The following is a 22,389-nucleotide window of genomic DNA, read 5'->3' as shown; positions in this document are numbered from 1 at the left end:
CCAGTAAGATACACTATTGAAATTTTTGTAATTATGAATTCATGACTAACTGGCTTCATAATTGTCAAAAGACATACATATTTACATGTGTGTATAAAGATGTATATTGAGTCTAAAATTGAAATGAATTGTAATAACTTGAAGTAAAATATAATACCAAATATATCAACATCATGGCAACTTGGGGTTAGAAATAAAGCTCAGAAGTAGAATTTTCACCTAGCATTTGTTAGGCCATAAGTTTACTCCTCAACACTGCAAAAATAATAAGCCATAGTAATACCAAACTTAGTTCTGTCTTTTGTCCAAGACTGTAGTACAAGTTAAATTAAGTATGGTGCAGAGTGTCAAGGCTGTCTACGCTTACTTTAAAATGAAGTGTCTTTGTTTCATTTTATACCTTATGCAGGGTCTTATGATACAGCCCAGGCTGGTTGTGAGTTCCCAGCAAACCTCCTGCCTCAGCTGCCAAAGTGTGGGAGATACCGCACTCACCAAGGTTTCTTCTAGCCTAAAATTAATAAAAACGTGTCTTTAAAAGATGCCTTGACACAGTTAAGATTATTGACCTGATGGCCCCATCATTGGTGAACTGCACCAAATGAACTGTTATGCAGTTTTTAACTGATTAACTAGCAAATGCATTTTGAACTTCTATCTGTTGAGGCATGTTCTCAGTGAGTATGCAGGGGCCCATCTTCATGGAGACAGCTTAGAAGGAAAGGAAGACTATAAATAAACAAATGTTTAACCTAATTCCAAGTAGAAACATGGTGTGTGTGGCTGGCCACACAGATCTTGAGCTTGGAGAAAGATTGAGGTTGGGGTTTACCTGTATGGCCTCTCACCTTTGGACAATATTTGAAACCCTAGGTCTAGTTACATTAACCTGCAACAGCCATTCTCCGTGGTAGGTGATTTTGTTTCTGGGCACACTGGCTGTGTCTGTGTGTAACTTTGTCATGATTATGGGATGGAGGAAGTTCCTGGCACCTGATGTGTAGAGGCCAGGGACGATCATGAGCACCCACAGAGCCCAGCAATGAAGACTTGTCCACTCCAAACAGCGTTATGGCCTAGGCTGAGAAACCATAGCCTAGAGGACAGAAGGCAGAATGCTAAGTAAGGCCTGGGCCCCAGAGCACTGCAGCATCCAGAAACGAGCCCTGGACAAAGTGAATGATGCACGGTGACATGTGGTGTCCTCAGAGCCAGGTTTCCAGGACACACAGTGGGAGTGAGACTGCCACCTTAGGAACATGTTGTAAGAGTTATGAGAAACCTCTGTCCAGTCCTGTTTAAGTGTCCGCTAAGGGGGTTAGTGAGCCATGGGCTGTGGAAGGATGCCTGTTCCCATACTGTTGTGTGGAGCACACCCTGTCTATCTACATGTTGGCTTTGCCTTGTTTCACCCTGGCAGCAGAGCATCAGAGGCTGTGGCTCCGAAGTCCTCCAGAAGTCTGCCAGTGCTGATGCAGAACTTTCAATCATGCTAAATTGTTCCTCATTTTAAAAGAATCCCCCCACTCTTTCCCTTCCACTTTAATACCTCATACCCATTGTCTTCATTTTTCACTCCATATAGAGAAGCTAGATTTTGTCACTAAGTCAAAATTATCCCTTTATTCCAATATCTTTAGGGAACATTACACTAATAGCTAGTAAGTTATTTGAAATGTCTTCAGCCTTTCAAACTCAGCCCAGTGCTGATGAGAAATTTTCCCACACATGCATTCCTGCCATCAAAATAATGACTAACCAATTAGGTTTTAATTCACGTCCTGTCCTTGTTGCAGCAAGTGAGAGGGTGCAGCTTTGATTTAGTGTTGGATTTTCCTATCTTCACTCCTGCCCCAAAAGCTGGGAAGTTACCACCTTCAGGTTTGGGGGCAGGACACTGCTGCTCTAGACTGGACAGTGCCATACTGTGTTCAGCTCCAGTCAGTCAGGTCCAGCTTTCAACTCTCTCAACAGACATTTCCCCAGACGAAAAGTAACAAGCTTGCATTGTCTCAAGAAAGGAAAGTGAAATTTTGATCAGATGTGGACAGTCACCCCCTCTACTTGCCCAGACCTCATAGAAGGATCTGCTGATTATTGTGTTTAGGGCTTGCTATAGCAAAAGTGTCTTCTGTAGGGTTTCTACTGCTGTGATAAAACACCATGACCAAAAACAACTTGAGCTATGCCAGTTGCCAAGCAGATAAATAATCAATAGTCCTACCAGCTGCAAAGCCTGTGAATCATAACAGTGACCAATATGGCAAAATATCCACAGTGGTGTAATTGTGGCATGTTTGTCTTAGTGGTGACTAACCGTTGTCTAAATGAACTAAAGACACACTCAGTCGGATGCAGGGACTGACCATATGGTTGGTTCTATAAACTTAGCCAAGTACCTACAGCTAGAGAGGTCATAGACCTTAAAGGAAAAACCTACACTACATTTCTCCAAAATCAGTATAGTTTTTAACTGTATTCTTTATACTTATCCTTATAGCCACAGATAAGTATAGCTCTCATCCCTCATTAAAGCAGCTTTTTTTCTCTTTGAGCAGAGAGAGGCTACTGTACATCTACAACTGGTCAAAACGCAGAGAATAAAGTAACCAAGGGTATGTCCAGCACCAGTTGGTACATGTACAACACATTCCATACACCTAAGGCCCAGGGAGCATCATGGAAGAGGAGGCAGAGAGGCTGTAGGAGCCAGAAGACTAGGGTGGTTGCTATGAGACAGTTAAAGGTGGCGGGTATTCATTTCTTCTTACAGTTTGTAAGGGATTCAAGACAACTCAAGGCAGAAACCTAGAGGCAGGAGCTGACTCAGAAGCTATGAAGGAGTGCTGCTTACTGGCTTGTTCCCCACAGCTTGCTCACACCATCTCAGACCACCAGCCCAGGGTTGGTACTGTCCACAAAGGGTAAGATGGGCCCTCCCACACCAATCATCAGTCAAGAAAATGTGCCTCAGACTTGCCTACAGGCATATCTTATGAAGACATTTTATCAGTTCAGAATCCCTCCCTAACCTGTGCCAAGTTGACAAACTACCCAGGACAGGTCATTGCTAAGCAACAGAGGGTAAGGATCTCAGGATTTCTGGGTTTCATAAAGGTACAAGTAATAGTGATTAGAAAGTACAAGTGGATGCTGGACGGTGTTGGTGCACACCTTTAATCCCAGCACTTGGGAGGCAGAGGCAGGCGGATTTCTGAGTTCGAGGACAGCCTGGTCTACAGAGTGAGTTCCAGGACAGCCAGGGCTATACAGAGAAACCCTGACTCGAAAAACCAAAAGAAGAAAGAGAGAGAGAGAGAGAGAGAGAGAGAGAGAGAGAGAGAGAGAGAGAGAGAGAGAGAGAGAGAGAGAGAACACAAGTGGACCTGGCAGACATGGCCGAGCTGCCTTTGCGGTAAGACAAGAGCTGGGCTCTCCAAGATTTAGTCCGAGACTTTTTTGAACACTCGTCTTGCTTCCATGCATGGCTTTTGCCATTGGTTCTTTCTCCCAGCGCTTTGAAACAACAGAAAAAAGCAATGCGATTCCAGAAAATTCGAAGGCAAATGGAGGCTCCAGGTGCTCCACCCAGAACACTGACATGGGAAGCCATGGAGCAGATCTGGTATTTACATAAGGAATTTGCAGAGTCCTGGTCAGTTCCCCGGTTGGCAGAAGGCTTTGATGTCAGCACTGATGTTATCCGAAGGGTTTTAAAAAGTAAGTTTGTACCCACTTTAGAGCAGAAACTAAGGCAGGACCAAAAGATCTTGAAAAAAGCTGGGATTACCCGAGCGGTTTGCCATCTCCCCATTGCTGAAGATACCTTGAAGCCACTCAGTGCAGGCCATTCTGTGTCTGGCCCTCTGCTGATGCCAGGGGGTGAAGTCTCCCCTAAAAGTCAGAATCACAGCCCAGCTTTGAAAGTGGTAAAGTCAAACACTCACAGCACAGATGCACAGAAGAAACGGGAAGAAAGGAATAAAAGAATCCAAGTCCTGGAAGAAAGCTTGGTGCCTACCACCACAGCCTTGGGTCATCAGAGAGAGCTGGAGAAGTACACCACCAGTGATTCTGAGGCCGCCAGGAGAGCTGACACTGATCTATTACCAAGTGTTGAGACACTGGAAGTGTTGAAGGCGGGGGAGCCAGGCCCACCAGAACTTCAGCAGCAAAGTAGTGCAGAGGGGGTGTGAGTTCTTTGACAGCAATGGAAACTTCCTCTACAGGATTTGAGCCTGGGCCTGGCGTTTGGAAAGGCCTTGACACTGCTGGACAAGTAGACTTGAGGATGCCAGCATTTCTGCACACCACTGGCCACTTTGGAGTAAGAGTTGATGAGGCTAGGATGTAGGGGAGGAGCTACTTAGGTAGGTCAGACTGCGTGGATCCCCCGTGGATCTAAGTTCTCAGTCATCCTTGTTGCTTGGCGGTCTCTCTATTGAGAACAAGAATTATGTATATTCTGTCATGGATTTCTGTGATAGCGTATTGGGAGGGAATTGAAAGCTTGCCTCCTGACCTCATTTCCTTTCTAATCACTGAACACTCTTCTTGATCTGTCTAATCAATTGGTTTCCTTATGTGCAAAATAAAGTAAAATGGAAGGGGGGGAGTACAAGTGGTGCTGGATGTGGTTGTAGTGTGTGAGGTGATAGATAGGATCATGGTGATCAAATCAAGCTGAGTAACAGCCAGCACCTCACATTTCTAGTCCTCCCTCCTGTCCAACTGCAGTGGTGTATGTGTGATCAACAGCTCGGCATCCTCATCCTCACTAAAATGACCCACTCTGGGAAGTCCCCATTCCCTCACTAAAACAGAAAATGGATCAACTGCACAAGCTACTAGGACAACAGAAAGTATGCTCGGATTACATGAGAACGGCCCATTCTGTCCCCATACTGTGTTCAATTTGATCTTACACATAAAAGTGGGAACGTGTAATATTTCTCCTTCTGTGCCTAGCTTATCTGACTTAGTATAGTGTCCAGAATTGTCTGTGTTGTCATAGATGACATTCTTTCCTTTTTCTCTTAATTCTGAATAAGCCATCCAGGAGTGTCTTTTCTAAATAGGTAAATAATCATGTAAGACTAACAGGAATGAACATAATTTCTTGATACTGATAAACATGCTGAAAAATCCAATATTAAAATGTCATAAACAATCCAGCAGGACAAGAGTTTGAGTTTTTGTAACCATCGATTTTAGATCTAGAGGGGCCTTTAGACATGGCCTAGTCCTGTTTCCTTTGGAGAGTCACCCAGCCAGTGAAGTCTAGGATGGATTGCAGGTCCCCTAGCCCAGCCCAGCCACCCCTCTGCTCGGCCACATTCCATCTGTGTACTTGAGGTAGGACAAGATTGTAATCTGAGCATACTTTCCATTGTCCCAAAGGCCTATGCAACTGATCCATTTTCTTTTTTAAAATGTAAATAGGCTAGCTATGGCAAGACACACCTGTAATCCCAGCCAATCTAGGTAGAGACAGCCAGTGTACCCAGTGAGGCAGGCCAAGTTCAGGTCACCCTTGGCTACCTAGTGCATTTGAGGGAGACCTTGGTTGTCACTTCATTTTGTTTTTGGAGTATAGTTCAGTGCTAGCCACTGTTCCTAATTTAAAATGACACTCCAGGTTTCTGGCTTGATAATTCAGGGACCTAATTGCCTTGTGTTTTAAGTATCTAACAATGTCAGTGAGAGGATTCTTCCTGGGATTCTTCAAAATAGACTAGGGCTGGTTTTCTCCAGCATTTTCCTCTAGAATCTCAGACCGTAGGTAATGTAGACAACCAACATTCAGAGTAGCTGTGAATTTTAACAAAGTACTTTCTTTTCAGTCTCTTGTATTAACCTTTTCTGCCATTTAAAAAGAATACTTGGGGAAAGTGTAAGCCTACCTTCGTCTCCTGTTCTAAAATCTATTGATACTCTCGTGAGATGTATGTAACTTTTGCTTTAGGGAGCCACTCTCTCCTGATAACTCAGTGTCTTATGGTCCCATCTAAGTACCCTGTGTCTGATAGAATGCCTGCCTTAATACTCCCTCTCCTGGTTTTACTTTCCATGTCTGATCTGCTGGGCTGGGAATTGAGAGCCACATTGGACAGTGTTCTGATTAGCACAGAAGACCACCCTGGTTTTTCTACCAAACCACAGTGACAGGCCTTCCTGGTGGTCACTGAGAGCCTTCTCAGCACAAAGAAAGGATCAGTGCGATGTGTACAATCAAAGTTTTGTCAGGAAAAGAGAGTTATTTTTAAGATAGCAAGGAAATCTTAAACACAGCAGATTTTGCTGGTTTTAAAAATCACCTGGTTTCCTTAGAATGAGTCAGACGTCAGACATCGTATATTGTCGAGACTTGTGAAGGATGGTAAGCGGGGTACAATGTGGGTATGATTATCTTAGTGTTTGAAGACCACTTGGTGGTTTTTTTTTTTTTTTTTTTTTTTTTTGGTTTGCTGAGGCTTTGTGAACGAACTCCTCTGAGAAACTACCAGGTAGCAAGTCGTCTGCCAATCCGTGCTGTCACCACTAAGTCAGTGCCATTATGCCTGCCATCCCTAGCCTATTTCTTGTTTTACACACACACACACACACACACACACTACACACTATATACACACACAAGATCAACACTTATTTCAACTCTTAAAGCACTAGTTTTTTTCCACTTTTCCAGAAGACTGTTATATTTGTAGTTTGGGATATCAAACATTATGTAGTTAGCACATATGTTAAAGACACATATCTATGAGATTGATTGTTGCTCTTGAGAATGGAAGGTTTTTTCTATTTTACAACAACAATTGCTTTATTGAAGCAAAAAGTTAACTTCAAAGGACTCCATATTGTCGATATTAACAGATCTTGTACAAGCTGCAAGTTAAACTGCTATTTGGGTATTCCTGTTACATTGTTTGCTTACTAGAGACACATTACCTACTTCCTAGAGAGGAGGGGGGTGGAGAATGCATATGTATCTGCGCCTGGGTGCACACACATCCAAAGTTTTACATCAATAGCTTAGAGTGACTTGGGGTATTAATTCTGAGTGGCATTATGAGCAGTAAAAGCCCGATCGTTTCCTGGATTAGACCTATTAGAGTTGTTTAGATAACACACTTTGAATTACTTCCTCTCAGGAAACATTGAAGCTGGAAATGTTAACCAGGCTCACATACCAAAGCACTTAGAGCACGTTGTGTTTTTTGCAGTTAGAAAAAAAAAAGGAACTTTTTTTCAAAGGATGAAATTAGACAAATAAATCATGTGCATGGAAACCTGAGAAAACTGTCAGGCTCAATGGCCAGAGGAAGAGCATTTCTCTGTGAGATTCCTCATCTGTCCCTGACAGCAACCACAGGATTGGTCCGTCTGTTAGAATCATAACTTATGCAGGGCTAATTGCCAGCGTTAATGATGATATCAGATCTGGAGGCACAGAACTGCAGTCTGTCCTCACATACATTATGCATTTTATATGTGGAAGGAGAGCTGGCTTACTGAGCATGCAGACACAGTGTGGGATGAAGTGCTGCATGTGCCCAGATAGTGACATTTACTAAGGAAAGTTTACTCTGTTTAACTGTGCACGTCCTGTCTGCTCCTGGTCTCAGAAGCTGGCTGACATCCTTTCAGTGCGTTTCATGGATGGCATTTCACTTGACCTATAATTTCTTCCCTCTAGAAAGTGTGTGTTTATAAAGGTAGGTTAGGAAAAGGTAGAAACAACAACTTAATTGCATAGGAAGGAACATACGCCTTACAGATTTGGGGTTTGGTTCCGTGGTAGAGTGCTTGCCTAGCATGCACAAAGTGCTGGGTTCAGACTAGGGGGAGGGGAGATTAGAGAGAAGGGTTTTTTTTTTATTGGAAGTTTTATTTACATTTCATATGTTGTCTCCTTACCCCATCCCCCACCCACCCAGGAACCCCCTACCCCCTCACCCCTCCTCCTCCTTCTCTGTGAATGTAACCCCTACCTACACCCCCACTCCCACCTCCCCACCCTCAAATTCCCTACCCCTGGGGCGTCCAGCCTTCATGAGGTCAAGGATCTCTTCTTCCACCTATGCCCAGCAGGGCCCTCCACTCTTATGTATACAGCTGAAGCCATGGATCCCTCCCTAAGTGCTCTCAGGCTGGTGGTTTAGACCCTGGGAGCTGTGGTTGGTTGGTATTGTTGTTCTCCTCATGGGGCCACAAACCCTTTCAGCTCCAATGGTCTTCACTCTAACTCCTCCATTGGGAACCCCATGATCAGTTCAATGGCTAGTTGTGAGCATCTGCCTCTGAATATGTCAGACTCTTGCAGACCTCTAAGGAGACATCCATATCAGGCTCTTATCAGCATGCACTTCCTGACTTCCACATCAGCATCTACCTTTGGTGACTGCACATGGGATGGATACTCAGGTGGAATGGTCTTTAGACGGCCCCTCCTTCAGTTTCTGTCCCTCACTTTGTCTCCATATTTGCTCCTGAGAGAAGGGTTTTTTATCTCTTCGTGTTTGAGGAGCATTACTGATTCTCTGAATACTAACTGATGATGTTTTGTTACACAAGTGAAAGAGAGACATCGAGACTCAAAATCAAGAGCACGGCATTTTCAGAACCCAAATATTCCCCAAGATTACAGTAAGAAGGAAGTATGTCAATCAAACCAAGAGCTCCACAGACCAGTCTGTTCTAAATCAGGGCATGTCAACTCATTTCCTTTGGAATATGTCCGAGTTGATGTGTAGGCTCTGTTCTGATTCTGCTTTATTCCAAGTTAACACATACAATAAAAACTTGAGATCTATTCAATACAGGGAAGAGGATAATACTTAGAGACGGTGGTTTGGGCTTGAAAACAGTAGTGGATGAAGACTTCCCAGTGTGGAAACTCGGGGCTACAGATGTCCATGGGATAGAGAATAAGTCACAGCCATGCTGCCTTTGTTGATTGAGTACCTCCCATGCCAAAAGCTGTTCTTCATTTGTATTCATTTATCCAGCAGAATAAATACAGATGAGAGGCCACTGAAAAGTTAAATGCTTTATCTAGAGTCATTGTTTCAGACAGGATTCAGGATTCATGGTTGTATCAACTAGTAGTAGTGTACCAATCACATTCTAAACGCCGTGGTCCCTTCCATGACTGGCAACATTTTTGTGAAAAAGAACATAATACATATTGTATAGTTGATGAATCATTTATCTGCACATACTTGATGCTGCCTTTGTCAGGAGAAAGCAGCCTGGACTAGACATAAACAATGGGTGTGACAATGTCCTCATAAAATTAGACAGTGGGCTGGAACTATAGTTTGCTGACCTGCATACATGGTTGTATGTTTAACTAAATGCTAGTTGAAATTAAAAGCCGTGTGTGTGTGTGTGTTTTAAAAATCAAATGAATAGTGGGCAGTCCCTGAGATCAAAGTCAAGAAAATAGGATGACCGAAGCCCTGAAGCTACAGGTCCTATAGAAAAAGAAGGTTGAAGCTAGAGAGATGGTGCAGTGAGTCATGTGTGCTGAGCAAGAATGAGGAACTGAACTTGATCCCTAGCACTCATGTAAAAAGCCAGATGTGATGGCACATGCTGTACTCCAAGCTCTGGAGACCCCTGGGGCTTGCTAGCTAGCCAGCCAGCGTATAGTCTACTGGTGAGCCTCGGGTACCCATGAGAGTCCCTGTGTGCAAAAATAAATAAATAAATAAATAAAAAGGGACCTCCTAAGGAATAACACCTAAAGTTGACCTCAGGTCATGAAATGCATGACCACACATACATGTACACCTGTTGGCATACACACGTATACCTATACATGAGCACAGGCATGGCACAATCACATCGGTCATTAGCAGATTAGTAATTGGGCTCACAGGGACTCTTGTTGTGTACAGCCCCTTGAACAGTCAGAAATTATTCTGACTATTCAAATGAATATTCCTACCTACTCCACTGTAGAAGCTGGAAATCCGCTTAGGGCAGGTGAATACAAAGGGAACAGATACAAATCTTTAAAACATAATAATCCTTCTGTGAGTCACCCAAAGTGGACTTTAAACTTCCACATGAGACACCATTAAAATAAGCTTGTTGACATCAGGTATTCACAAATGACTCCTCTGGAAAAATCTGCTTCACCATGGAAACCCCAGAGCTGTTTGTTTTTTATGGTACTAATGTTGATTGACATATTGCTTACTCCAGAGATTAAAATTACATAGAGACAACTTTGTAATGATGACAAGTTATTTACAGAGCTGTCTCTGCCTAGTCTTTCTAAATGCACACTGGCATTTTCTACTTGGGAAGGAGTGTATGCTTCACCCATCACTTCCTCCAGACACTTTTTATTGGCAAAGAAAAAGTTCAGTTGTGATAAACATGAAGCCTGATATCCAGACCTGATAGAGACAAACTAATAAACCTGTGGGCCATTCTCCCCTGGGACTGAGTTATAAACCATAAGGCAAACGCTATCAAAGAGAACTGTGCATCATAGATGCACCGTGATGATGTAGAAACTACCTCAAGCTTGTAGTCATTTTAGAATGTGAAACTCTATTGCTGGAATCATAGAGCAGTGCATTGAAATTAAAAAATGTGATCATATTACTGGATGCTGAATAGCAGTTGATTTAAAAATTAATTTCACTATAGAAATATTTAGAAAACCAAAGTTGGAAAATGACTTGCTCGTGTGGTAAAGAATATCTCAGGCCAGTGTCTTTCTCATTTCTCTGAAGTGCACTTTCAGTTTATACTGAAGTGCAGAGAGTATTCTTGTAAAAACTCAGCAGCCTGAAAATCTCACTCCTTCAACCACCATGTCATTAGGAAGAACAGGTGACAACTGAAAAGTTGGAGATGAATTTTTTTTTGTCATTTGTGTAAGATATAATCTCAGAACTCTGAGACAATCAACTGGGGAGCTTAACGTTATGGCTGGAGGGATAGTTCAGCTGTTGGGAGCACTCACTGTTCTTCCAGACGACCCAGTTTACCAGCATCCCAGCACATGGAGGACTGACAGCACCTGTAACTCCTGCAACACCCTCTTCTGGCCTTCGCAGACACGCCCATGCATGTGTGCGTACATCTCCATAGAGACACACATAAATAAAAACCAAAATCTTTTTCAAAAGTAAGTTAATTCTGTAAGTTTACGGGCACACAGAGTAACAACACAATCTCTGCTGGCAACCATTAGCAATGGTGGTGTTTGCTCTTTATTTCACTTGGAGAGGGTCCTTCAGCCTTTCTTGGAATTTCAGGTGAATTACTGAGATACAGTTCAGTGGAGGAGCACTTGCCAGGAATGATATCCTGGGTTAGACACACACACAACAGAGAGCAGAGGTAGGAGACTATTTCTCAGTTTGGGTGTGTCTGATAGTTCATGATTAGCTTCCAGGAATATTACATCACAAGTATCTCGGGGTACAGAATTGACACAAATCTCTGGGGTGTTATTAAATCTGATCGTTCAGTCAAGGTTGGTCTGGTTGCTTGAGTGCATTGTTCACTTTTTCCTCCTTAGTTAAAGTCATTCTAGAGCACTGGTTCTCAACCTTCCTAATGCTTCAACCCTTTAATACAGTTCCTCATGTTGTGGTTACCCCAACCATAAAATCGTTGTCGTTACTACTTCATAACTATAATTTTGCTAAGTTATGAATCTTAATGTAAATATTTTTGGAGATAGAGGTTTGCCAACAGGTTGAGAGCCACTGTTCTAGAGGAAGCTGTTTAAGGCCATACATATGACCAGGTTTGTTTGGATTTTTTTCAAAGTATTTTTGCTTACTATGACAGTTTCATACTTGTCTACAGCGTATTATTACCACATCCCCCTGCCGTCCCTCTCTTATCTCCCTCCCACACCCTCTCGGCCCCTTCAACCACCTGACAAGCATCCTCTTGCTTTCATTTCTTGTTGTTTCTACTGACCCACTGTTCTTAATTACAGTTGCCTGCGTGAGCATGGCTGGGGTATTTGCCAGTTACACAGCTCACCAGACGCAGCTCACCAGTGGCTACACCCCTGGAGAAAAAGCCTCCTCCTCCTTCACCCCCACTCAGTGCCATTAACTGGCAGCAGCACCTTCAATGACTTGCTCTTATCCAGACTTCTCTAAGTTTAGCACCCATGAATGGCTGCAGTGGCGATGGTAAAGTCAGGGTTTCCAGTTCCCCTATTCTTGCACATTTGTTGGCTTTTCCCCCAATTCCCTTATTTCATTTGTTTGTGGGGTTTGCTGTCAATATAAACTCGTATTTAGCATTCCGTAGACCGTAATTTATTATAGCTATTGTGATTCTCAAACTGTTGCAGATTTTGTCAGTGTGAACTAAGTCGGGCCATCTCCTGTGTTCTCTTGACACATGCTCATCATCTTATAAGCAGTCTGTTTCCTGGCAAACAGCATCCCATGCTCATCCTGCACCTCTCCTGCTCCACTGTAGACACAGTTTTTTCAAAGAGCTCTGATTCCTGTTGAGTGCTTGGTTTGTGATATAAAGTGTATGTGTTGTCTGTCTGTGTTTGTCTGTGTGTGTGTGTGTGTGTGTGTGACTCTGTGTATGTCTGTGTGTCTATGTTTATGTGTGTATATCTGTGTGTGTGTGTGTGTCTGTGCAAGTTTGCCTCTGTTGTGTCTGTGTGTCTATGTGTGTATCTGTGTTATCTATCTGTGTGTCTGGATGTGTGTCTATATGTCTGTGTATATGTGTGTCTGTGTGTTCTTTTGTTAGCTTGTGTATAGATATATGTCTTTTGATAGCTCCAATTCTAAACCAGCCTACAAGGTGTTCTTTTTTACTTTTCCTGCTTCTCACCATTTTATTTCTGTCTTTTCTTCCACAATTAAACTCTGTAGCTTTCTACATTTTTATCACATTAAGTTATTTGTAAGTGTGTACAGACGTGCTAACCAAAATGCACATGTGGAGTTCAGAAGATAACACAAAGAAGTCACTTCTCTCCTTCCACCACACGGGTCTCAGGGATCAAACTCAGCTCATCAGGCCTTTACCAGCAAGTGCCCACTGAGCCATCTCACTGACTCACAACTCTCTAACTCCTAACCGCTCACACTTGTGTTTATTCTTTCCTGCCGTGCACATAAAGTCAGCTCCTTCAGATTCTGTTCACATTTCTGCTATAAGGAACAGAGTCTTCTGAAGGAAGCAGTATTCATTAGTTTGTTTGAATGTGTGGGGTCTAAAGGTCAGAGGTCAGCAAGGCCCAGGCAAAGGTCACTTTCCAGCTCTTCCCTCTGCCCTATCCCCCTACACATCCTGAAAATTAACTCATTTCACTGTTTTCTGGGTTTTCTCTATGTTTCTCCTTTTCTAAAAACAATAAATAAATAAGTGAATAAGCAGAGGATATAATCACCATTTGTTTTAAGCACAAAGAGTATTCTAAATACTCTTTTATATATTCACATATATTCTATATATGCTGAATGCATCCTCTAAGCCAATTCATTTAACCTTAGCGGACTTGTGGTACCAATCAGCAGAGGTTCTTTGGCTCTGTTGGATAGACATCACAGGTGGGCAACTTGAATCTCCCTTGGTGTGAGCCACTTTCAAATTTTGTGTATCAACAGACCAGCCACCAGCAGCTCATGCTAGGAGCTCATCAGTGACTCCTGCTGCTCAACTTGCAGCTACCTAGAGCGTTCCAGCTGCTGTGGCCAGTTGTTTCCTACAGCTCCTCTGTCTTTGTAGCACTCACCATCCTTAGCTTCTTGCTATCTTGGCACTCCCCTCAGCCTGCTTCAGGTCTTTGCAGTCTCTGCTTCCTATCTGTTCTCTGGGACGACAGGCCCCGTGAGATGTCTGTTTATTCTGTCACAAGCTTAGTTTTGTCCACCCATGATAAAAGACCACAGTTAGCAATGAAACTCAAAAAAACAATTCTTGAGATCTGGACTGAAACACAAGGCTAGTGTAGGTGGGGAGGCAGTGAAAAAGAGGGAGGTCTCCTTAACTGACCCCGGGAGATTGAGAGGAAGGCTGTTTATATATCCAGTCACACATGTACACAGCCTTCTGTTTGCTAACCACAACATTTCTGCACTGTCATACCAGTCTCCTCAGGCACCCTCTGTGAGCAGTCATGGATGTGGGCATTTGGAATGGCTATCACAGTAGAAGTCATATCTTCCTGGATCATAAGTGTGTAGAGTGACAATTGAAACAGCCTCCTGACTTTTCCCTAGAAGAAAACAGTGGTGTCTGCAGTGGCCAGAGCAGCTGGGCCTGGGTTATATTCTCCTCCATTGCCCCTGGCTGTACTGAACCTCCCTGAGTAGTCATGGTCCATTTTCTTCTTTCATTAATAATTTTATGCATATATGTAATGTACTTTGATGATACCTCTGCATTACCCTTTCTTGTCTCCCTCTCACTGTACTCTTTCTTTGTGAAGAGTCTCTCGTATACCTTGTGGGTTTGATCTGCATTTAATTAATGGTGCCTTCATGAGCACAGGTGATGTTATTTACTTGAACAAAGGCAACTTGCCAGTGGCTTCACCACTGAGGACTACCCCTTTCCCCCTGCAATCTTTTCTCTGCTTCTCAGAGAAGGATAAGGCCATCTGTACCCTTCCCTCATCCCTGATGGAGGGTGATGGGGCCCAGCTTGAATGGATCTTGTGCAGGTAGCCACTGTTGTTTTATGTTCATGGATATAAGAACCAGATCATGGTCTCCCCACCCTCTGATTCTCACAGTCTTTCCACTTTGATATTCTACACTGTTTGGAGGATTGGGTGAAGTGATATAGATACCCATTTAGGGTTACTGGTTCTCAGAAGAAGTTAGGCATCTCTACAGTAACTATTGCCCATTAACCAGAGACTTACCTGGCCAAGGCTGACAGCAACGCTGCTCTGCAGGTATAAACAGAATCATTTAGAGGGAAGCTTGACACCCTGATCATTTAGCCAAACAACAGCAGTGTGTGTGTGTGTGTGTTTTACACACACACACCACCCCAGAACCACAACTATTGAAATGAGGACTGCTCTCTTGATCCAGGAAAAGGGGTTGAGCCGGGCGGTGGTGGCGCACGCCTTTAATCCCAGCACTTGGAAGGCAGAGGCAGGCGGATTTCTGAGTTCGAGGACAGCCTGGTCTGCAAAGTGAGTTCCAGGACAGCCAGGGCTACACAGAGAAACCTTGTCTCGAAAAAAAAAAAAAAAAAAAAAAAGAAAAGGGGTTGGTTAATTGATAGCTTCAGTGGGGAATTTGAATCAGAATAAAAAGAGATTTGTTATCAGATATAAAGTGATTGTAAAGATATAGAAAGTTAAACAGTATAAGTATTGTGGGTCAGAGAACTATGATATATGTCCTTAAAATAGAAATGTTTACATAGATCTTTAAATACTTGTTTTATGAATGTTAATACATAAGAAAGATGGCATTTCAAATCAACTACAAATGGCATAGTACTTAGAAAGTATACTAGACACTACATTGACTTTAAAAATAGATTTAATCCCTATGTTACATAATCCACCAAAGAGAATTCAGCTAAGTAAATTTAGTAGTAAATTAAGCCATCCACATGCTGGACTGTAATGTTGGTAATTATACCAGCAACTCCCAACTTGAGTGACATTGAGATTCTGAACTGGGTAATCTTTTCTTAGCTGAGGAGCTATTGGTAGCTAATGGCTGCTGGAGGAGGGGAGTCATCTTTCTTTAGAGCTATGGCCACTACTGGTAAGTCCTCCAGGATCCAGTAAATAACCCCACACCATTCACATGCAAGCAAGCCCAGTTAACTCGGTGAGTTACTTAAAAAAATTAAAGAGATAAAAAAGCAGAAGGGAACACACTGGGAAAGAAGGGAGAGAGTGAGAGGGACTGAGAGGAAAATGACAGCCATTCTGATAAAAATCCCTTATGGACATGTATGCAACTGTCAAAGAGTAAAAAGTTACTTTAAAACAAGAAATCTTTTAACAGCATTTACCCAAGTTCCTCTCTAATGTATAATATATATGTCAAATAGAAGAATGCAGCTGTTGTTAGCCACATACATAAAAATGAATCATCCACCTTTAGCGTTAGCGGGAATCAAAGCATTGGCGTGTGTGTTTACTTCACTAATGTGGAATTCGGTTTATCGTGTCCTAGGTTGCATCGGGTGAATGCAATGAAGACACTGAAGTTTACAACATCACCCTGTGTACTGGGGATGAACTCACCCTAATGGGACAGGCAGAAATCCTTTATGCAAAGACCTTCAAGGAGAAGTCACGTCTCAACACCATCTTCAAAAAGATTGGGAAGCTCAATTCCATCAGCAAGCTGGGGAAAGGCAAAATGCCATGCCTCATTTGTATGAATCACCGGACCAATGAAAGCATCAGCCTTCCATTCCAGTGCAAGGGCAGATTTAGCACCCGAAGTCCCCTGGAACTTCAGATGCAGGAAGGGGAACACACGATCCGAAATATCGTGGAGAAGACTCGGCTCCCTGTAAATGTGACAGTGCCCAGTCCCCCACCCAGAAATCCCTATGACCTCCACTTCATTAGAGAGGGACACCGCTACAAGTTTGTGAACATCCAGACCAAGACAGTGGTAGTTTGTTGTGTGCTGCGCAACAACAAGATCCTCCCCATGCACTTCCCGTTGCACTTGACCGTCCCCAAGTTCAGCCTCCCGGAGCACCTGGTGAAGGGAGACATGTGGCCAGAAACGCTAGTCCATCACTGGCTTGGTATCTGCCAAGAGCAGTTTGACATCGATGAGTATTCACGGGCTGTTCGCGATGTGAAAACAGACTGGAATGAAGACTGCAAGAGCCCCAAAAAGGGCCGTTGCTCTGGTCACAACCACTTACCCAATTCCCTCAGCTACGCCCGCGATGAGCTTACACAGTCCTTCCACCGACTCTCAGTCTGTGTATATGGCAACAATCTCCATGGCAATAGTGAGGTGAATCTCCATGGCTGCAGGGACCTTGGGGGAGAGTGGACCCCTTTTCCTCATGATATCCTTCCTTATCAAGATTCTGGCGATAGTGGGAGCGACTACCTTTTCCCAGAAGCTAATGAGGAGTCTGCAGGCATCCCAGGGAAGACAGAAATTCCCTATGAAGAGCTGTGGCTGGAGGAAGGCAAGCCCAGCCGCCAGCCGCTCGCTCGCTCGCTCAGTGAGAAGAGCAGGTGCGACACCTTGAGAGGCTCCGTGCGGTCCACATGTGCACCTTCTTCTCCTCCCGCCCCTGCGACCCTGGGAGCCACAATGAAGTCTTCAGAAATCACCCTACCTCCACCTCCAGTGCCTCCCAAATCTGAAGCAGTAAGTCACTTCTGTGTGTGAATGGTGTGCCAGTCTTTCCGTCTCTGCCCAGGCGTCATCTCATTTATTTACTTAAAAAATAAAAACACTTCCCAGTTAAAGACCATCAGAATGAATAAATGTATTTAATTTGGAATGAGGTATGGACGCTAGCCCAGTTATTTCAGTTAAGTAAGTGAGAGCTGTACTGCATTGGGTGAGGAACTCGGAGAGTGTCTAACAGGGGATCTTTAAACTTGATTTGCTGTTGCCTAGAAAACAAATTACAGGGAAGAGACAGCAGATGCTAGGTGGCCAGGAAAGGGGCAGTCATGACAGAGGTCTGAGTGACAGTGTCTAAACTGTAGCCCCTGCAGTGATGAGTGGCCAGAAGCAATGAGCTTCAGAAACTGGCCTGTAGGTAGAGCAGCAATATTCACTGGCCAAAGAGAGTAAGCAAGAGAAATTGGATGGTTCATCTGTTAAACAAGGTAGAGACTGGTGCTGTACCTGAAGGAATTAATCCTCTGTGCTTAGGACAGGGAGCAAGATCAACAAGAGGCCTCAGTACCTCCAGTAACTCTCCTGTGGCCCTCAAGTTATACTGAGACCAGAATATGGGGGTGATCTCACATACACGCGTGCCACAGAACCAGGTGCTGTGTGGTTCTCTCTCTCTCTGCAGACTGTAGGTCAGAGCTTGATGACAGGTCAGGTTTTAGTGTAAAAAAGATGGTCCAGGGGCTGAGGTTGTAACTTCAGTACTAGAACCTCTTCTTAGCATGCATGTGGTCTAGGGTTCAATCCCCAGCATCCCCCTAAAAATAAAGTCAGTACAAACAAGAGGAAGGACCTTTCTTCCATCTGCCATCTCTGTTTGAGAGCCACCCTGTCTGTACCTTTGCTGCTCTGTTGACCCTTTCAGTCTGGAGGGACAGAAGCCACAGAGGCACCAACAATGACTCCATGCATTTGACAGTGTTTTTACAGTGGGTTTTTTCAGAGTGTTTGTTTGATTTGGTTTGGTTTGGTTTATTTTATCTCCTGGAGAATTTGTTTTATACAGGAGAGAAGACATAGAGGTTAAGAGGTTCTCTCTGCTCTTGCAGAGGACCCAAGTTCAGTTCCCAGCACCAATGTCAGATAGCTCACAAGTGCCTGTAACTCCAGCTCCAGGGAATCCAATGCTCTTTTTGACCTACACACACACACACACACACAAATAAATAAAAATAATCTTTTAAAAAATAAATATTTGTAAACCTAGAGAAAATAATGAAAAGGCAGTCTTCCCTGCACACACACACACACTCTTTCTCCGTTAGGTGGTCTTTGAACGTCTCACTGAGACCCTAGAATTATAGAAATCTGCTTTCAAAGCTATAAAGTTATGAGACAGCTGCTAGAAATACAAACATCAGGAAGACCAGGACTGTAGAGCTGATACTATTTAGTTTTCTATAGAAGATAACATGAAAAGAGATGCCCAAGTTAAAGATGAGGAGCAACAGAAGAGACAGATAATGTATATGGCAATTTAGGACACACAGAGAAACTTCTAGTGGAAGGTGCATGAGAGATGCACTAATGGAAATAATGACATTTAAATGAAGTCAGAGAATATGCGTGAATTAGAAGAGCAAAGTGGAGGAGGAAGGATCCCAGAAAAAGCAAGAGTAAGGATGTACATCATGGGGTGGCCTAAGCACACAGGTTAGGTTTTTCGGAGTTGCTCGGAAAGGTTGGGTAGGGTGCATTAAGGACAATCCAAAAGGCTGGAGCCAGGAAGTGGACAGGCCAAGAATTGACAGTGAATCACTCCAGACATCTGATTGGCTATCCACAAAGGGTTCTTGATGCTACAAATGTTTCCCAAGATAGGAACCCCACCACCACACCCCCCATTTTGACTTCCCAGATGCTGCAGGCCTGGACTGTGCTTTGTTTTCATAGAACCTTCCAAAGACTTCAGGCACATGTGTAGAGAAATACCTCTACTTAATAAGAGATCCTAGACTTTGTAGAATTCTCGATGTCTTGAGATCCTCAGACATGTCACAGGTCCCCTGGGGGTTTTCAAAATATAAATAAGTGACAACTACAGCACACCCTTCCTGACAAGCACTGGACACCTTTAGTGATGTCAGAACTCAGTAGTGTGTTTGATGTGATGTCATGGTTGACCTTGATCTTTATCAGGAACACTACCTGAGTTTTCCTATTGAACTTCGATCTGCCTGGCCTACAGTGGCTCTTATGTTTGTTGACTGACTGGTGTGCTTGTCAAGGTGATCATACCTAGGGTCACTTATGCAATCAAGAGGTTGGAAACTAATGTTGTTTGCCTTTTATTATTGTTGCTGCTTTGTGGCTGGTAAGAGATGAACAGAAATGCCCGTACTAGGACTTCCCTCATGAGTATGACTGAAGCCTTGCCTCCTAAGGAAGATTGAGAGGTGGGGTTTTCTTTGGGGGGGAGGTATTATTTTTGTATTGTTTTGTTTTATGTTTCAGTGTGTTGCCCGGAATCATTTAGATTTTGTGATCAACTTTGGTTATTTCAAAATCTCTTCATATCCGATCTATGTAGACTTTTCATAAATATTCATGAAGATCCTTGGAGGCCATTGGCATATCCATGAGGTTCAGTGGGATCTTGGGGTCTTAGTCAAGCATATGAGTTTGTAAGATTGCGTTGTGACTCTGGTGGGTACTGCAGCTGACTTTTCTCAGAGTTCCTTGTAATGTGACTGATCTGAGGTCACTCAGAGTGTGTAAACAGGGTAGCGTAGCTAACAAGACAGTTTTCCTTGATGTACACATTTTTTTAAAGATTTATTTATTTATTTTATGTATGTGAGTACACTGTAGCTGTCTTCAGACCCAGCAGAAGAGGGCATCAGATCCCATTATAGATGATTTTGAGCCACCATGTGATTGCTGGGAATTGAACCGGGGTCCTCTGGAAGAGCAGTCAGTGCTCCTAACCGCTGAGCCATCTTTCCAGCCTGATGCACACAATTTTTAAAATCCAATTTTTGTTTCATCAATCTGTGTTAAGTCATTTTGCAGCATTTTTATAATGACAAACATTCTAACATAATGGTACTTAACAATAATTTTTAAAAGAAAATGACTGTGCTGCCATCCCATCGTGACCTTGGTTCTAAAAGGAAAACATCAGCCTTAAACTGAAACCAAAAGCAAATGTCATAAAAAAAAAAAAAAAAACTCGGCCTCCAGTCTACACAGTGATTTCTCATGACACAAGAGACTCTCTCAGCATGCCCAGCGTTTATAAAACACTATAAACATAAAGGATGTGTTATAAACACCTGAAAATCATTACTTTTAAAGGAAAACCTGGATAGTTTAAACGAAGCCATTTTTATTGGTTCTGTGACCATGAAATGAATTTTCCATTTTTAGTGTGTGGGGGGCAGGGGAACCAGAGAATGTCATTACTGTTAGATGTGGCTTCAGCTTCTGATTTTCAAACAGGAGCTTTTTAACAGGCCATAAATGCAAGTGCTCTCATAGAGTTAACCACGGTCTAGCCTTGAGTAGTTAGAGTGCTGCGAATGACAACCTTGTGTCCAGCAGTCATCCCACCCAGTCACTATTGTGGTGAAGACAGAGACAGGAAGGACCCACTTCCAGTTATCAACATCTTCCAACTAAGCCCCACCTCCTAAAAGTTCAGTCACATCCCACAACAGCACCACCAGCTGGGGACCAAATGTTCAATGTTCCTCCGAGAGACGTGTCTCATTCAAACCATAACCAAAGCCAGCAGAACTCATATCTGGAAAGTTGACTGTCCCCACCAGGAACTTCTAGAACAGCAAAACAGTTAAAGAAAGAGTGTGTGCCACAGAAAGGAAGCAAGTTGGCTTGTGAGTGTAGCGATGGCAAGGTCTCATGGTACATCTGGTGCTGCACTGTGGTGCCTTTCAGACTTCTACCCATAGCTGCTAAGTTGTGACATTGTTGCACCGTGGATTCTGATGGTCTTTGTTTCTTTGAGTGCGTGCAATTCATTCTCCTTCAATAGTCATAGCCGCTTAGAATTATACTGCAATTAAATTGCCTATGTAAAGATGGCTTCTCAGGGTGTTTTAACAACTTGCTACAGCTCACCTCTCTGGAGTAGGAGAATACTCTTCTTGACAGGAGTGTCTCAGGGAAAAGCAAACAGGAGATATCTAGGGAAGAAGGGATCTGCCACTTCCATCCCTTAGAACTATTGCCTCACAGCCTAAGCTAGAAATAAGCCAAGCTCACTGGAAGGCCCTTGTCACTTTGCCAGGAGGGCAGGCAAGATGTGCTTGTCACCAAGCCAGACAAGGTGAGCTCCATAACTGAGTCCCACCCACATGGTAAGAGGGAACAGTCAATACCTGGGAGTTGTCTGACTCCCACACTGGCACATATACATGCAATTTTTGATAACTTTTGCAAGGATCCCTCTAACATGATAATGTAACAATTCCTCTTAAATTTATCATGTTTATAATGAGCACATTCTTCATTTTAGAATACTGCCTCTATTCTTCATTTTAACTCCTGGCTGCTAGCTAATATTTCTTTTTTTAATAATTTACTTAATTTTATTTTATGTGTGTTGATATTTTGCCTTCATTTATGTTTGTGTGCGGGTATCGATACCCTACAACTAGAGTTACAGACAGTTGTAAAAAGCTGTCTTGTACGTGCTTGGAATTGAACCCTGGTCCTGTGGAGGAACAGCCAGAGCTCTTAACCACTGAGCTATTGCTCCTGCCCCCCAAGATTTCTAAAGCATTTACTCAGACACTTGGCAAGTGACAGCCTTCAAAAACTGCTCTGTCTTTCTGTCTCTGGTCCCACTTCTCCCTTCCCCATCCCCACCTCAAATGGTTATCAGAAGTACAGGGCCATTTGCAGGGAAATTGATATAACTGGAAATTATCATATTAAGGGAGCATATATCTTCTGCCATTTGAGGTTCTCAGGTTTTCTATAAACCACAATAGTGTGGGGGGGAGGGGGAGAGGGGGAGAGGGGGAGAGAGAGAGAGAGAGAGAGAGAG

At 43.2% G+C, this 22,389-nt stretch overlaps 1 protein-coding gene across 2 annotated transcripts in view; it reads left to right on the top strand.

Annotated features, from left to right (window-relative positions):
- Garem1 (GRB2 associated regulator of MAPK1 subtype 1) overlaps positions 1-22,389 on the top strand; it is a 178,406-nt gene that overhangs the window by 136,473 nt on the left and 19,544 nt on the right. For both annotated transcript variants that reach the window (XM_028774880.1, XM_028774879.1), the window contains exon 4: positions 16,167-17,339. In XM_028774880.1, coding sequence (XP_028630713.1) covers positions 16,167-17,339 — 1,173 coding nt within the window. The remainder of the gene's footprint in view (positions 1-16,166; positions 17,340-22,389) is intronic.

The sequence above is a fragment of the Grammomys surdaster genome, unplaced genomic scaffold (genome assembly GCF_004785775.1).
Source record: "Grammomys surdaster isolate TR1022 unplaced genomic scaffold, NIH_TR_1.0 243, whole genome shotgun sequence".
Lineage (NCBI taxonomy): Eukaryota > Metazoa > Chordata > Mammalia > Rodentia > Muridae > Grammomys > Grammomys surdaster.
Note: the sequence above shows the minus strand (reverse complement) of the source record. Positions and strands in the feature narration are given on the sequence as shown.